The 17,615-nt window shown below is 42.4% G+C and overlaps 1 protein-coding gene across 2 annotated transcripts in view; it reads left to right on the forward strand.

Annotated features, from left to right (window-relative positions):
* The window catches only part of STS (steroid sulfatase), a 284,875-nt gene that overhangs the window by 27,535 nt on the left and 239,725 nt on the right, over positions 1-17,615 (forward strand). For both annotated transcript variants that reach the window (XM_077988100.1, XM_077988102.1), the window contains exon 2: positions 15,401-15,525. In XM_077988100.1, coding sequence (XP_077844226.1) covers positions 15,494-15,525 — 32 coding nt within the window. In that variant the 5' untranslated portion in view covers positions 15,401-15,493. The remainder of the gene's footprint in view (positions 1-15,400; positions 15,526-17,615) is intronic.

The raw sequence follows: 17,615 nt of genomic DNA on the forward strand, positions 1-17,615 counted from the left end.
GAAACCTGGTCTCAACAAAACAAAACAAAACCCCACCTCTGTACATGTCAGCTTCTCCACTCCACCTATAAAATGGGAAGGAACAAATGACATGATTACAAGTTATAGTATCTGCAGAGTGAAGATAACACCCAGCATATTGTTAGCCCTTAGTACACGATAATGGCAGTGACCTTGTTTGTTTCCTCCAGCATGAGCTACAAGTATTTTCTAAACTCAATATGATCAAAATAAATTCTTTAGTGTCTCTTTTCTAGATTGACTGCACCTTCAGTACTTCCTCGCTCAATCAGTGGGATCCTCCATTATCCAGTTAATGGGCTAGAACCATTTATTCTCCATGCTCTTATCCACTTAGTCATCTGTTTGTTTGGCTGAGTTTCCAAAATACCTCTTGAATTTACTTCCACTCTGTCTCCATGGTTACTGCCTTTCAGCCTCATGCTTAGGACTTTGACAATAATACACCATTTGGACATCTGAGCACCACCTCCCTTTTTGTGGTAAAAGTCTGTGATTTTCTTTCCATGTTCCTACCTTGCCTCTCTACTCACCCTCAGCTTCTGTGCTTACCTGGTTCCTTGCTAGTCCCTTAGTTTATCTCCTTTCCATTCAGAATATTCTTTGAATGTGGGTTTTGTACTGGCACTTTGAAACAATTTCCATTGTTTTCCAATAACTCCCTGATCAGTCTAGCTCTAAAGTCACTCTTGGGTAATTTGGCCAATATTCCATGAATACCAAGATTTCACAGGATCACAGGGATAAAGGGTTTGACAGCCAAGGGTGATATCCATGGTAACAGCCAGTGAGAGGAATGCCTTTTGTGCAAAGTGGAAGAAAGTTGATTAGGAATGGAGTGGGCTTGGAAAACCAACTAATACTGAGATAGCCGGCATACTCCAGCAGCTGGGTTTTAGAGCAGAGCACACATGGATGTGGAAGATCTAGAAATTGATTTCCTTAGAGCATCCCAACCTTTTGCACCCCATCAGCATGTCTTTGTGTATCTCTACAAGTAGGTGTATTAGTCCATTCTCACACTGCTATGAAGAAATACCCAAGACTGGGTAATTTATAAAGAAAAGAAGTTTAATTGGCTCATAGTTCCACATGGCTGGGGAGGCCTCAGGAAACTTACAATCATGGCAGAAGGGGAAGCAACATGTCCTTCACATGACAGCAGGAGACAGAAGAATGAGAACCCAGTGAAGGAGGAAGCCCCTTATAAAATGATCACATCTTGCAAGAACTTAATCGCTAACACAAGAGTAGCATGGGGAAACCACCCCCATGATTCACGTACCTCCTACCAGGTTACTCCCACAACATATGGGGATTATGGGAGCTACAATTCAAGATGAGATTTGGGTGGGGACACAGCTAAACCATATCAATAGGTGAGCCCCAGTTTGAAGACTAGTGGCTTAGATTATTGGATTTGGCTTGACACTGGTGTCGTTTTCTGCAAAACTCTGTTAGATCTACAGTCTACCCATTTTGCCTCTATGAAAATAATTTTCCCACAGCGTGTATCATTTTTCTTTAAAAACTTACCTCATCATACTGGCAAAACTGTTGCTCCTGGCCCTCTGAGATAATCCAGGATCATCTCTACATCCCCAAACCCTTAACATAATCACATCTACAAAATCCCTTTTGCCATGGAAGGAAACATACTCAGGATCAGAGTACTAGAAGGTGGACATCTTTGGGGGCTGTGATTCTGTCTACCCAACTTGGCTTCCATTGATGTCGTTTGTAAAGATGGACCTTGATCAAACTCTTTTGTGGGCACATCACTTAGCCATTTATATGTTTAGGAGTTCATTAATAATATGTAGCATTGTTTGTGAAAATAAAATCATAGTTATAGAAATAGTAGTGTTGATTTAATTCATAAACAAGTAATGTGAAACATGAACTTTTCTGTGTCATCACATGTCAATTTTATACAACATATAGTTTTAATTTTTAAAAAATATATATTTTATATGTGTGTGTGTGTATATATATATATATTTTTTGGGGGGGAGTTGGGACAGGGTGTCACTTTGTCACCCAGACTGTCATCCTCTCACTGGCTGTTACCATGGATATCACTCTGTCACCCAGGCATGATGTCGGTTCACTGCAACCTCCGCCTCCTGGGTTCAAGTGATTCTCATGCCTCAGCTTCCCAAGTAGGTGGAATTACAAGCACATGCTACCACACTCGAATAGTTTTTTAATTTTTTTGGTAGAGACAGGGTTTCACCATGTTAGCCAGGCTGGTCTCGAACTCCTGACCTCAAGTGATCCACCCACCTCGGCAAAGTGCTGGGATTACAGGTGTGAGCCACCATGCCCGGCCTTAAATATTTTTTTTAAAGACAAGGTCTCACTCTGTTGCCCAGTCTGGAGTGCGGTGGTTCAGTCATGGCTCACTGTAGCCTCAAACTCTTGGGCTCAAGTGATTCTTTCACTTCAGCCTCCCAAGTAGCTGGGACCATAGGCATGTGCCGCCATTTCTAGCTAATTTTTTGTAGAGACGGTCTTGCTATGTTGGCTAGGCTGGTCTTGAACCCCTGGCAAGCAATCTTTTCACCTTGGCCTCCCAAAGAGCTGAGATTACAAGTATGAGTCACCATGCCCACAATAGAGATTTTTTTATGCTGATTGGTATACTTGAGCCAGTTCAGGGATATCTGATGGATATAGAGAGAGACAAAGGTTTTGGTACAGTAAATTAATTAATTCTGTTATGACAAAGCACATAAACAAATCAGAATGTTCTTCATCATAATCAGACGTGCAAAAATTTAAAGTAAGTTTTGCGCTTTCTGTTGGTTGATCGATTGCTACCCGAGCTTCAGTGCTGAGATGCGCTATCTCTCTGTTCAATGATGCTGCCTTTTGGTGTTTGTTGAACAATTTTTCATCGAACCTAATTTGGAGAAAAAGATGTTTAGCTGTAGATACAATGAAGGGAATTTCAGCTCTTTCTGGCTTCATATACTCCCACTGCTGCATCGTGGGCAGCAGAGGTATCGCCTGCGTTGGCTGAGTTCGTCCGTTTTCCCCTCACTGTTGCCTTTGATTTTGTCCTTTTTCTTAAGTTCCTCTCTCCATTCTGAAAACATTCTCAAGGGCTGAGCTCCTGCAAAATCCTTTCAATTCTGAATACCCTCAAGTAAAACATTATTCTTTCCTTTCCTAACAAACTTCTCATGAAAGTGGTTAACTAGCTTTCTCTAGTCCTTCTCATGAAAGTGATAATGGGCTCTCTCTGTCCTCTCTCTGTCCTTCTCATGAAAGTGGTAACTGGCTTTCTCTAGTCCTTCTCATGAAAGTGATAATGGGCTCTCTCTGTCCTCTCTCTGTCCTTCTCATGAAAGTGGTAACTGGCTTTCTCTAGTCCTTCTCATGAAAATGATAACTAGCTTTCTCTAGCCCTTCTCCTGAAAGTGATAACTAGCTTTCTCTAGTCCTTCTCATGAAAGTGATAATGGGCTCTCTCTGTCCTTCTCATGACAGTGATAACTGGCTTTCTCTAGTCCTTCTCATTAAAGTGGTAACTAGCTTTCTCTAGTACCTCTCCTCTGGTTTCTTTCATATGCATAGGCTCTCCTGCATGGTACATGTATTCACACCCAAGTCTCTGATTTCAAAACCAACCAGCAATGGAACAGCAGGAAACATCAGTGTTCCCACTTGTTAAAAAGTCATTTCTTGACAGGCATCTGAGATTAGTCACCAATCTGCTGTCAATGAATGAGTGTATCTAAAAGATTCAAAATACTGACTCTAAGAACTCATAGAAACAACAGTACAATGGCGGTTACCAGAGGCAGAGGGTGCAGGTGGAAGAATGGGGAGATGTTGGTGAAAGGGTACAAAGTTCCAGTTAGACAGCAGAAATAAGTTCAGGAGATCCATTGTACAACATGGTGACTGTAGTTAATGGTAATGTATACTTGAAATTTGGTAAGGGAGCAGAGCTTTAATGTTCTTAATCACAAAAACTGAGAAGTATATAAGGTGCTGGATTGACTTATATAACTTATAATTACTTATAATTGACTAATTAATTGACTAATTAATTGACTAATTGACTAATTAATTGACTAAATAATTGACTTATAATTGACTAATAAGTAATTACTTATAATTACTTATAATTGACTTATATGACTTATAATTGACTTGATATAATCATTCTACATTGTATGCATATAAAGAACAGTCTTCAGATTATAATTCCTAGGGAGTGTTCCTCATACTCTACAGCAGTGGTCCCCAACGTTTGGGAGCAGTTTTGACAAAGACAAATTTTTCCCTGCACCTAGGGTGAGGGGGGATGGTTTTGGAATGATTCAAGTACATTACATTTATTGTGTACCTTATTTCTATTATTATTATATTATAATACATAATACAATAATTATACAACCCACCAAAATGTAGCTGAGCTTGTTTTCCTGCAACTAGACCATCCCATCTGGGGTTGATGGGAGACAGTGACAGATCATCAGGCATTAGATTCTCATAAGGAGCACACAACCTAGATCCATCACATGCACAGTTCACAATAGGGTTCACACTCCTATAAGAATCTAATGTGGCTACTGATCTGACAGGAGGCAGAGCTCAGGTGGTAATGCGAGTGATGGGGAGTGGCTGTAAATACAGGAGAAACTTTACTCATTCGCCTGTTTGCCTGCTGCCCACCTCCTGCTGTGCAGCCAGGTTCTTAACAGACTGTGGACCAGTACCAGTCTGTGGCTGTGGGGTTGGGGACACCTGCTCCACAGAGTCAGCATACAGGTGGAAACAGCCTTGACTATCACATTCTCCAAAGCTCGCAGGCAAAAATTGGACATCGGCTGTCCTGAGGTTACTTCTGCCTGTAAAACTAGGTGTTAATTTAATGAATGTTACTGCAGTGGGGGGGAGTAGTAATCAACTATTAGGTAATTCATAAAAGTCATCAGTTGAGAGAGCTGACAAGCTCCATAAATTCCCCCAGCTACCCAAGATTAATAATTTTATACTGAAAGCAAGTAATTATGAATTTGCCTCTAAATCACTTTTTTAAAATCCACACTCAAAAGTTGACAAACTGTCTTCATAAGTCAGACACCACTTATCAACCTGTTCACAGCATGGAAAACTCAGAGCTGCCTCTCCTTGATGGCATGCTTCTAAATGCAGTAACTCAGTCCTGCTGTCTTAAGGAAGGCAATGTTTAATGCCCATTAAGGGAACCCTTCTTATTTTAGTAGGCAGGGCTGCTATGTCTGCTCACCAAAGAATAGGGATGCTATTCGATGGTAAAGTGACAAACAAAGTAGTGCTTAACCACTTATGCTTTTAAAGTTCTGCACACATTTATGAATTCAATAAAGTGTCATTTTTCAATGGAATTGTTAGAACCCCAAATCTCAGTGTTACACAATATACCCGTGTAACAAACCTGCACATGTACCCACTTAATCTAAAATTTAAAAAGAAAAGAAAGAAGAAACTATTGTTTTTTTAGCCTATAAGGTTAAAAATACAAATACCAGTCTGTTGTCAGATTCTGGAGACATCAAATCAAAACTCATTTGATGAAGCTGTCACTATGAACACCTGGGTTAATAAAGGAAGTACAGGGCAAGACACATAAAGGGTGAAGAATAAGAGATACTGTTTTAGAGCCTCCTGTGAAGGTAACTGTAAGGTGTCAGGAGAAACACCCTCAGAGCATCGGAAGTGACTCTGCAAAGGACCCCTGGAGTGTGCTGGTCCAGGGCTCACAGTGAACTGGCCTTTGGCCCATGAACCTGGGCATCCCCACCAGACACCTGTCACACCCCACGTGCATGCCAACATCACCTAGAGGCAGTGGGTTTCAGGTTGTTTTCTGACTTAGTTAGCTCTGGCCTTGAAAACTTGGCAGCAGTTTCAGGAGTCTCCTGTTTGAGGCTGAGATGAAGCTTATTTGTTCTATGGGCTGATGCTGCAGGGATGCCTTTGAAAAACAAACAAATAAAAAACAATGATCAAGCTGGGTGTGGTGGCTCATGCCTATAATCCCAGCACTTTGGGAGGCTGAGGTGGGTGGATCCCTTGAGCCCGGGAGTTGGAGACCAGCCTGGGCAATATGATGAAACAAAAAATTTATATATACAAACCGGTGGCACACGCCTGTAGTCCCAGCTACTTGGGAAGCTAAGCTGGGAGGATTGATTGAGCCTGGTAGGCAGAGGTGGCAGCATGCTGAGATTGCATCACTGCACTCCAGCTTGGTCAACACAATGAGTCCCCCTGTCTCAAACAAACAAACAAAAAAACCTCAAAACAACCAATGATGATTATTTTTGTCATACCTTCATTCTCTTTTCCAAGTATCTCCCGATATTGGCTTTTTCTGTCAATCATAGAGCAAGCACTTACTAATTCATCCCACAGTGGTTGCCAGAAAGAGTTAGGGTCTAGCTGAAGAGGAGGGAGGTAAAGCTATTGCACACGTGCATGCTGTAGGGGTGGGCTCAGTACTGATCTTGTGTCCTCACGTGTGGGGTGCTGGCTTCCTCTTGAGCCAGTTCTATTCCCCTGGCCTCAGCTCTGGCAGATACTTCTTATCATGGGGTGGCTATAACTTGCAGCAAGGCCTCCTGGATAGCTTTTGGGGCCGGGTACCTAACTACAAGCAGAAATGGATTCTAGCATTCCCACTGACCTTTCACCGCTCTGGTCCTTGTGCCTGTAGTGTCTTTTCATAAACACAACCTGTTATTGGAGTGATTGGTGGAATATTGGATAGGAAAGTACTTTGAACAACAGTAAGTGCACATGGATTGTATAAGGTCCCTGGGGTTGATTTATGGATGCTGCTTTGAGAAATGATCGAAATGAGGAAATTTATGACAATTCTCAGATATGACAAAAGACAGTGAGCTCCCAATCAGCCTTGCCTTCCCTTTCCCTACCTCTCGAGACTCTGCGGGGGCTGGTAATCTGGGGCCTCCATCAGTTCTTACAGAAGGGACCTTATATCAGTTGCTCCTTCAATTCTGCTTGCAATAAGCTGAATAGTCCCCCCGAAATCATGTGATTCCCACAACCTCAGAGTGTGACCTTTTCTGGAAATAGGGTTATGGCGGATGTAATTAGCAAAGTTAAGATGAAGTCATACTGGAGTAGGGTGGGCCCCCATCCAATATGACTGGTGTCCTTCTCAAAAAAGAAGACACTCGCAGAGGCATGATGTGAAGACATGCAGCACAAATGTCCTATTTCCACAGAGGCAGAGATTTGGGTGATAGATCTATGAGCCAAGGAGTGCCAGCAATCAAATAAATGCTTTATATTTTGCTTGATTTTTTTTTTTTACATTTACAGTTTTTATACAGGTTGGTATTTATAAGATGTACTTTTGCACAGGCTTTCATGTCCAACTCTGTGTTAATCTTAAACCCTAAGGCTATTCATAGTTCCCCAGGAGAAACCTTCAGAACTCATTGTACAATTTAAGCAGTAAATCTGCAAATGCTTAGTAAGACCTCCCTCTGTCTGCTGCTAGACACAACTTTGTGGACAATGGAAATAAAAAGAAGATGTGGCTTCCATTGGGAGAATTACACAGTGGATTTAGGGAGACAAGATGTAAATGCCTCCCACACTAAGACGCAAAAGGGCAAAATCACTTGTCCAAGATCACACAAGTAATGACTCACAGAACTAGAATTTGAGCCTCACTGTGCCTGATCTACAGCTAAGGTATTTACTGTTTCCTGAGTTACACAGAGTTGGTTACAGTGGATATTAATCGCATCACCAATGTAATCTTGCAAATGAAGACATTTCCATTATGTAGAGCATAGGAATGAGAATAATCAAATGATTCCAAATGCCTTCCATTCTTTTTGAGATATCAAATCACCAATTAGCTCTTTCAAAATTGCAATACTGGCTTGGGCATGGTGGCTCATGCCTAATCCCAGCACTTTGAGAGGCCAAGGTGTGTAGATCACCTAAGGTCAAGAGTTCGAGAACAGCCTGGCCAACATGACGAAACCTCATCTCTACTAAAATTACAAAAATTAGCCATGTGTGGTGGTGGGCACCTGTAATCCCAGCTACTCAGGAGGCTGAGGCAGGAGAATCACTTGAACCCAGGAGATGGAGGTTGCAATGAGCCGAAATCATGCCATTGCACTCCAGCCTGGGCAACCGAGCGGGCCTAAAAAAAAAAAAAAAAAAAAAAAAATTGCAATACCCTTAGTGTAAATGGAAGACTAGCAATTCTCCCACCCTGAACAAGTCAAAAAGTAGCCTGAGTAACTATGCAAAACACAAATAAAATTCATCGGCCAGTCAGTTTGAAACTATCCCCAATGCTTAAGGAAGCAACAGAAGAAAATTCTGCAGTTGAAATTCTTCTCCTTTATTGGGTCAACATTATTATGCTTAGCTGATTTAGGGAATTAGATTCATCATAAATTCAAATCTGGTTCTATTTTAGGCATCAATGCCATTTTTTTTTTTTTTGAGACGGAATCTCGCTCTGTCGCCCAGGCTAGAGTGCAGTGGCACAAACTTGGCTCATTGCAAGCTCTGCCTCCCAGGTTCACGCCATTCTCTTGCCTCAGCCTCCTGCGTAGCTGGGACTACAGGCACCCGCCATCACGCTCGGCTAATTTTTTTTTTTTTTGTATTTTTTAGTAGAGACAGGGTTTCACCGTGTTAGCCAGAATGGTCTCGATCTCCTGACCTCGTAATCCTCCCGCCTCGGCCTCCCAAAGTGCTAGGATTACAGGCGTGAGCCACCGTGCCCGGCCAATGCCATTTTATAGTTAGACTCAACCACCAAAAATTCTACCATTTTCCATCATGGTCTTGAAATAAACCCAGACTCCCTGCAGCATGACTGAGTTTCCATCATGCAAAATGAAGAAATAATCACCTGGAAATTTTCAAAAATCATTTTGCATTGCCAATTAAAAATTTACTCCTGCAAGACAGGGGCTTCTGTAAATCAGGAATGTGAGGGATTTGGTCTGATAATTCCAGGTGTTCTTCATGTATAGAGTGACACTTTGACACCCGCTTTGATTAAATTCAGGGTATTTCCACAGTCTTGGGTGACACATACTGAATATTGATACACATCCCAAGTATCTCATCTGAAGCCCTGAGAGCCAGGTGTTTTCTGGAATTCAGTTATGCATATTTTAGGAAGATAATATATGCCTTTACCGTACCTCCCAAGACACCCTCGGCAGGTGAAGGCAACATTCAATAATCAAACACGTTAATATTTTTGCAGAAAAATGTATGACTATTCCTCCCAGTGGGATGCAGGAAGATCACAAGTGGTATAATATAGTGCATTTTTGTAGTAATGCACTGGTAAATTAAATTGTGTGATGACAGACCATCAATACCGTGGGCATTCCGATTTCTAAGTAAAACATCAGAGAGAGTCAATTCAGAATAAGTTAAACACCTTTACATATACTTGGAACATACATCTGTGACCTCTGGTTGCTTCGGTTTTTTGGCAAGAGGTTGCATCAGGGCTGTCATAGGTCTCTCACTGAGTCTCAGTTGGCCATGTGTTGATGGCCAGAGAACAAGAATGATCAGGGAACTTCTTCTCCAAGGATGAAATGGCAATGTGAAAAATGACCGTTTAAAAGACTTCTCCCATTGCCATCTGCCCTGTGAACCTGGCATTCTCTCAGAGCATTTTTGCTAGTTGAATGAATTGTCCTACCCACTCATTCTCAAGGCCGACAATGAATAGATCACACATTCTAACCTTATCTAGGTCAGGGGTTGCAAACATTTTCTGTATAGGACTGCATAGTTAATGTTTTCAGTCTTGTGGAGGATACAGTCAGCTCTGCAATTGTAGTTCAAAAGTAGATGTATAAAGGAATGGGCATGGTGTATTTCAATAAATCTTTATTTACAAATACAGGTAGTAGGCTGGGTTTGGCCCATGGCCATATTTAGGTGACCACTGTTGCATGGCTTTTTTTTTCACTGTGGTTCACAATTCCATTATTATAGTTACTATTATTCTCATGCTTATGAGTATATGACAAACATAGAGTTAAAGAAAATGCGCATCTGCTCTTGATGGAATACAAAATTCCTTGGCCATAAGGTTATATTAAATACATTTCATATTGAGGAAAAGAGCAGTACCTGAAACATTTCATTTTTAATGAAGTCTGAAGGAGGGAGGACACTCCAGAAACTGTATTATTTTATACTTTTTCTGTTAGCCCCGATTGTCTGTTACTGGTATGCTTGTTATTAGATTACTCAAAAAATGTTTCTCAGGAAATTCCTATTTACATGGTGATGAATAGGTAACTTGAGTTAACATTTCCATCATCGTGGATGTTGGCTTTTTCCAGTTGCTGACAACTTTACTTTGTGTTTGCCTTTGAGTGTTGACACAACAAAGAACTGTCAATCCAAGCTTACAGACCTCCCTCCTGTTGGCTTTTGGTAGATGTTGTGAATGGCACAAGATCGGACAACAAGATCTGCACATATTTGTGTCTTTCCACAAGATTGGACTTGTGAAAATGTTTATTCAGTCATAAAAGCCACAAGAGCCAATTCTCCTTAGTACTAAGTACTCCTTATTACTTCTTAGTACTTCCCATTCACTTGGTAGCCAGAGCCAGGGACACACAGGCTCAAGCCAATTTACAACAGTCAGTGTTGCAAACCAAACATGGCAGTATACTTAATCAGTATACAAATGTTCTAGATTAAACATTCCACAACACACAAAGTAACATTTAACATCCACATAAAGGGGATAGGAAAAGGAGTTAATGAACCAGTCCACGAAGAGTGATGTGGACAAGGAGAGTGTCCTGGGCTGGTCTGGATGATCGCCCACGTCTTGTAAAGAAGAGGCCTTGATTTGGGCAGAGGGTTCAGTGGCAGGTGCATGGAGGTGACCACAAGTGACAGCAACATGGGGTCTAGTGAGGTGGTCATGTGGAACAGGTGAAGTCCTGCTCTTTTATCCCCCTGAGTCCTCTGGTGAAGGGTGACAGTAAAGGGTTACAATCTCATCTGGTTGGGTGCAGTCTGTATTGATTGGGCGAACATCTGGTCCTATTGGGAGGATGCCTTCTGAAAAGCAAGATGGAATCTTCTCCTAAGATGGAGTCACTTATGTCAAGAGTGCTCCTATACATTAGAGTTTCTCTAGGATTATAGCTTAGTAGCAAGGTGGGCTATTTGATCAGCAAGATGAGGCTGTTTGATCAGCATCATAAATATTTTCAGGAATAAACTGTTTTTTAAAAAATCAGATATCGTCTTAGGTCAAGTCATGGGAAATAGATTCTGAAGTGCTCAGGAGATTTTTTATGGGGAGTGTATTCTTGGGGTCAACACTTTCAGGGGAGTGAGGAAAGGAAATTGAGTCCAAGGGAGGAGTTGAGTAGCACAGCTGTTGCAACAAAGACCTCAGCTCATTTCAGAGGGAGCTCTGGAGCCAGGAAGGTCCCTCAGAGGTTTCCCACCTTGAGGCAAGGAGATGCTGTCCCCTTGGAAAAGGCAGTTCTCTTTGACCGAGGCCGATTTCCAGAGACAGACTTTGCTAAGTGTGTCAGCCATCAAAACTACCAGCAGCAGCTGGGGGGAGGAAGACTTGGGTCTTCCCTTGACATCTAAGTTCCTACCACAGCACCCACCAAGGACGTTCTCTGTGCAAATTCCTTGGCACCATATTCTATATCTTCCTCTTCAAAATATACTTTTTCACCCTGGATTACCATTTACCCTTGTAAATTCCTTCAGTCAATCTCTGGAATATTTACACTGGTTTTCAGTGTTTACTTCTACATGGAATGTTCTGGAAGCTTTCACGAGAAAGTAGTATAAATGACTCATCCTAGTTTGCCTGAGACTGTTCCTGTTTGAAAACTGGACCTCATCAGTCCTGGACACACTGGAATGTGGTTTACCCTATGGCAAACCAATCAGTCAAATTTCAACAACTAACCTTTCTACTTATTTCCTGTCTTCCTAAATATACTACAGTCAGTCTTCTTTAATAACTACACTGCCTGGGCTATGGCTAAGGACAAATGCATTCTCTTCTTCTCACTGTTGAACATAGGATGCCTTTAACTCTTTTTGACATTTTCACAGTCAAAATTAAACCCATGCCATTAAACCTGAAGTCACAACAAAGTAACACAATACTAATGAACATCAGAAGCTGATAGACTGAGAAAATAATGATGCCTCAAGTTGATTCAGTCTGGGTTTTGATGCTCAATACAACAAAATGGGCATTACAAAAATCATTTGGTTTTCAGGGCTTTTTGTGTCTCAGAATTACGGACAACGGATGGCAAACCCTATTGCCATTCTTAGATCATTATCATTTTCAGTCTTGTACAACTGGAATTTCATTTGGAGGGGACATGCAAATGAGAAAAATGGCCAAGCAAATGACAGTTATGAGGATTATAGATAAATAGAGACTCAAGGGGATAAAGATGCATACTTATTATTTTTGAACACACAAATCGGAATGTAGGTTCCTCATAATAAAACAGGCTTAACCAATCTTCTTGCTCTGTGCCTATAGTTTGGATTGTGTATTTTATCAGAAGAGACTTATTTTCATATAACTTGTGATAGTAACAGAGGAATCACCATAGTTACTACGTGTGATTGTTTGAGTCAGCTGGGTACCATTTCCCTCCACTCCTAAAACCTATTTGCCTGTGCTTGTGGCCACACCCACTTTAATGAGCATTGGATGATCTAACACAGCATTCCTAAACCTTGGCACTATTGACACTTGGGAGAAGACCATGCTTTATTGATTGAGGTGAGCACTGGGCTGTATAGTTCTTTGTGGTGGGGGCTGCCTTGTGCATTGTAAGATATTTACCAGAATTCCTGCCCTCTGCCTACTGGATACCATTAGCATCCCCCAAATTGCAACAACCAAACCTGTTTCTACATATCATCTTCTGTTCCTGGTGGGGTAAAATTACTCCTGGGTGAGAATCCATCTAATACTAATTTGAAAAATGTCCTTGAAACGTGGGCCTTTAAATTTTCCATTGTGCTGTTTCATAGTAAGTATAGGCTCTTCATGGCAGTACCACTGTGATAGGCATTGTGACTTAATCCCTTCAGATATGTTCTTTGTCTTCATTTCTCACTGGGAGATTGGTAAACACTGAGTATCAAGTGTGGGTCAAAGAGCTTCCATGCTGATACCTTAAAATCTATTTTCTGTAAATAAAAGGCGGGGACAAAAAAAGGAAAATAATGACCTTTCTTACCTTGCAAGGAGAGACACCCAATTGTTCAAACCCACATCCATGCAATCTTAGTCTTGCCTGATGATGTCATGGTGAATGAGCAGATGGGGAGACCCTGCCCAGTGGTTTTGTCATTCTTGCAATGGGAGGTTAAGGATCAATGTTGACAGCACACTATTCCATTTCAACAAGAATCTAACATGAAAAGCCATGCTGGAAGATTGATTACAGTTTCAAATGCCATTTCTGGGGGGAAAAATAACATTTCTGAGACTTTGATTGAACCTCAGAAATTGTTGCTAGAAGCCTAACTTCAATAAAGCAAAATCCACATTTACAAAAATCTATATGGAATAGTAATTTTTCTCTAATGTGATGTTCTCTTGTGAATTTTTTTTTTACCAAGTGGGATTATGCTTCATATTTCAAAGCATAAACAATAGATTTATACATTAATAAATAGTTTAAGGCATATACTAGATTTTTGGTCTAAATGTCAACAAGTTAAAGGGAAAGTCTTCAATAGGTTCAAAGCTATCTTCTTGGCTTTCTTCTGAGACCATTTTCTACTCATTTCTAGGACTTTGTATGAGAGGTCAAAAAATTGTTTCTGCAAAGGGTTAGATAGTAAATAAATATTTCCAGCTTTGAGGGACAAATAGTATCTGTCACAACTACTCAACTCATATTGTAGCACAAAAGCAGTAAGGGAGTGGAGGCAGCTGTGTTCTGATACACTTTGTATTACAGACACTGAAATTTGAGTCTTATATACTTTTCACATATCCCAAAATAATATCCTTTTTTCAACCATTTAAGCATGTAAGCCTTATATGAAAACAGGTATCAGGACAGATTTTTCTTGTGGGCCATTGTTTGTGCAAACCCAGCCCTATTCAGAAAATAGCTATTGAGTGTTTGCTATGGTGAACAAATGAGATGTGGTCTCTGCCTTCTTGATCCTTAGAGCTGTGGAAAGGACAGCTGTCACCTGAATAAATCAGGAAATAAATGAATCTATTATGCAAGTAGTAATAATTGCTATCTGGGGGAAAAGAGGTGCTATGATAGTCAACAGTGGGGGAGCCTGCTTCATATAGGGTAATGATGGAGGGCTTCCTTGCAGCAGTGGTGTAAGCCGAGACGTGAGGATGGGTAGGAGTTAGGCAGAGAGTGGGAAGAAGAAAAGTGAGGAGAGAAATCCTTTAGACCAGCAGTCCCCAACCTTTTTGGCATGAGGGACCATTTTTGTGGAAGACAATTTTTCCATTGACAGGGAGGGGGATGGTTTTGGGATGATTCAAGTGTGTCACATTTATTGTATACTTTATTTCTATTATTATTACATTGTAATATATAATGAAGTAATTCTACAGCTCACCATAATGTGGAATCAGTGAGAGACTTGAGCTTGTTTTCCTGCAACTAGATGGTCCCATCTGGCGGTGATAGGAGACAGTGACAGATCATCAGGCATTAGATTTTCCTAAGGAACACACAACCTAGATCCCTCACATGTGCAGTTCGCAATAGGTTTTGTGCTCCTATCAGAATCTAATGCCCTGGCTGATCTGACAGGAGGTGGAGCTCAGACAGTAACGTGAGTGATGGAGAATGACTGTAAATAGAGATGAAGCTCGGCTCACCTGCCATTTACTTCCTGCTGTGCAGTGTGATTCCTAAGAGGCCTGGGGGTTGGGAACCCCTGCTGTAGTAAAGAAAGAACTCATGAGGCTGGGCACAGTGGCTCACACCTATAATCCCAACACTTTGTCAGGCTGAGGTTCTGTTTAGCCCAAGAGTTTAAGACCAGCCTGGACAACATAGTGGAAACCTATCTCTATAAAAATTAGCCAGCTGTGGTGGTACACCTGTAGTCCCAGCTACTTGGGAGGCTGAGGTGGGAGGATTACTTTAGCCTGGGAAGTCAAGGCTGCGGCGAGCCATGATCACACTGCTGTCTGGGCAATAAAGTGAGACCCTGTCTCAAAACAAAACAAAACAAAACAAAAAACAAAAACAAATAAAAGCGCTCATGTCATTTAATTATGTCAATATATGATTACCCAGCGTGTGATTAGTCATCTTTTGAATGAATTCACAGGAAGAGCCCGATGCCCTTGGTTTGACTCTGCTAAGAGCCCCTCAGTTGCTGAACCTGCACACAGTCATCTCAGTAAGTTAAGATCTTCCTGAGGACAATGGCGCAAGATCATCTTCAGCTGTTCATAGCGTAAGTATGAGAGGTGCATGTGTTTGTATCTTCACCCTGATACTCACATGTTTGACTCACACGGACTGTGTGGTCTAAGTCAAATAGTGGTATGCGGTGACCTTCATAATGGTGTTCGGGGCATTCTGATATTGCAGGGATGACATGCACATGGTGCTATTGCAGCTATCTTTCATTCAGAAAGAACTTTCCATCAAAAGGTCAAAGGGGGGCATTTGTGGGGCAAATATATTTTTATAGAGAAAGACTGTGCTGGGCCAATGTGGGCAGCGTGCATAATCTGATGAGCATAAGCAAGTGGCCTGTTACGTGGCAAGTCTAGAGGAATATAGGGATGGGGGCTTACAAATTATTTAATGCATCCCCTGGACCCTTGAGTTGGCTCTAGTTCAATCAGCAAAGGTACAGAAACATGGCACAGTGGGAAGGCTCACAGTATACCTGTTCTTAGCTGATCAGCTGCAGCAATACCTGAGGGACAGAATGGGGTCCCTCCCCTCAGGAAGAGCTCCTCCGCCTGGTGGAGGTGAGGGCTGAGGGCATACCCAGGTCTCTCCCTGCAGGAAGTTCTTTTTCCCCTGGTGGAGCTGAAGGTTGAGGGCATACCGAGGTCCCTCCCTGCAGGAGGAGCTCCTCCCCCTGGTGGAGATGAGGGTGGAGGGCATACCTAGGTCCCTCCCTGCAGGAGGAGCTCCTTCCCCTGGTGGAGGTGAGGGTGGAGGGCATACCCAGGTCCCTCCCTGCAGGAAGAGCTCCTCCCCCTGGTGGAGGTGAGGCCTGAGGGGCAGAGCATGGTCCCTCCCTGCAGGAAGAGCTCTTTTCGCTGGTGGGAGGTGAGTGTGCATGGTGAAAGTCTTTAGGGTGGATGAGGGAAACATAGTTTTAAAAGCCCCTGCGGGGAAGAATCCCTGTTATTTCACAACTGTTCTTGGACATGTCTGCGCCACTATGGCACTATGCTATCAGAACACCAGGGGGCACAATATTTGGCCATTCAGAGCATTCATGGTCCCCCACAGCAGCTGGCTCAAAGAAGTGGGCAGAAAGATGCTTTCGGAGGAGTTATTTGGCTCAAATCAGTGTGAAAAGACTCCCAAACTCAGAGACCCTGGGGCTGGGGATTCCATCCCATCCCATGCTGGCAGTGTGTTCCCAGGAGAATGTTTCACCTCTGCATGCCTTAGTTTCCTCCTTTGTAAAAAGTGACTTAAAGACGCTGGGCCTGGTGGCTTAGGCCTGTAATCTCAGCACTTTTGTAGGCTGAGGCGGGCGGATCACCTGAGGTCAGGAGTTTGGGACCAGTCTGGCCAACATTGTGAAACCCCGTTTCTACTAAAAATACAAAAATTAGCCCAGCGTCGTGCCATGCATCTGTAGTCCCAGCTACTCGGGAGGCTGAGGCAGGAGAATCCCTTGAACCCGGGAGGCCGGGGTTGCAGTGAGCTGAGATCGCGCCACTGCACTCCAGCCTGGGCTATGGAGCAACACTCCGTCTCAAAAAGAAAAAAAAAAGGGGGTACGGGGGATGAGCGGCAGTTTCATAGGGTGCTTATAAAAGGTAAGAGACGGCCCCTGTTTTGGGAAAATGTGGTGAAAACCTGGATAATCCTGCCAGCCAGGGCAATGGGAGCTGAAAGCAGGCTTGCAGGGTGATTTAACGATTTTCAACAGGCAGCTTCAGGGGTTAGGGATGGTAGTAGTTATGTGTCAGGTAGACTTTGCCCTTCAGGGAGAATTTGGTAAAGTCTGGAGACATTTTTGGTCATGAGAATTTTGGAGTGGGGCACATGTAGTGGGTGGAGGCCAGGCGTGCCGCTAACCATCCCACAGTGCACCCACAGTTCCTCACAAATCTGAAGTGTCCTGCTGAGGGCGACAGACCCTGCTCACCGCAACAAGAGGATTTAACTTAATCTTCTCTTTCTTCCTAGAATAGTCAATGGTCTTTTACTTTGAGGGATATGAGTCAGAATAAGAATTAAAGAGAACAAAAGGACAATGACCTTTTAGCATTTTTCTTTCTATTAAATTTAAACCCCATAACAGAGGATTCTCCGTCTGAAAGCAACATCCGTGGAGGCTTAAAGCCT

The sequence above is a fragment of the Macaca mulatta genome, chromosome X (genome assembly GCF_049350105.2).
Source record: "Macaca mulatta isolate MMU2019108-1 chromosome X, T2T-MMU8v2.0, whole genome shotgun sequence".
Lineage (NCBI taxonomy): Eukaryota > Metazoa > Chordata > Mammalia > Primates > Cercopithecidae > Macaca > Macaca mulatta.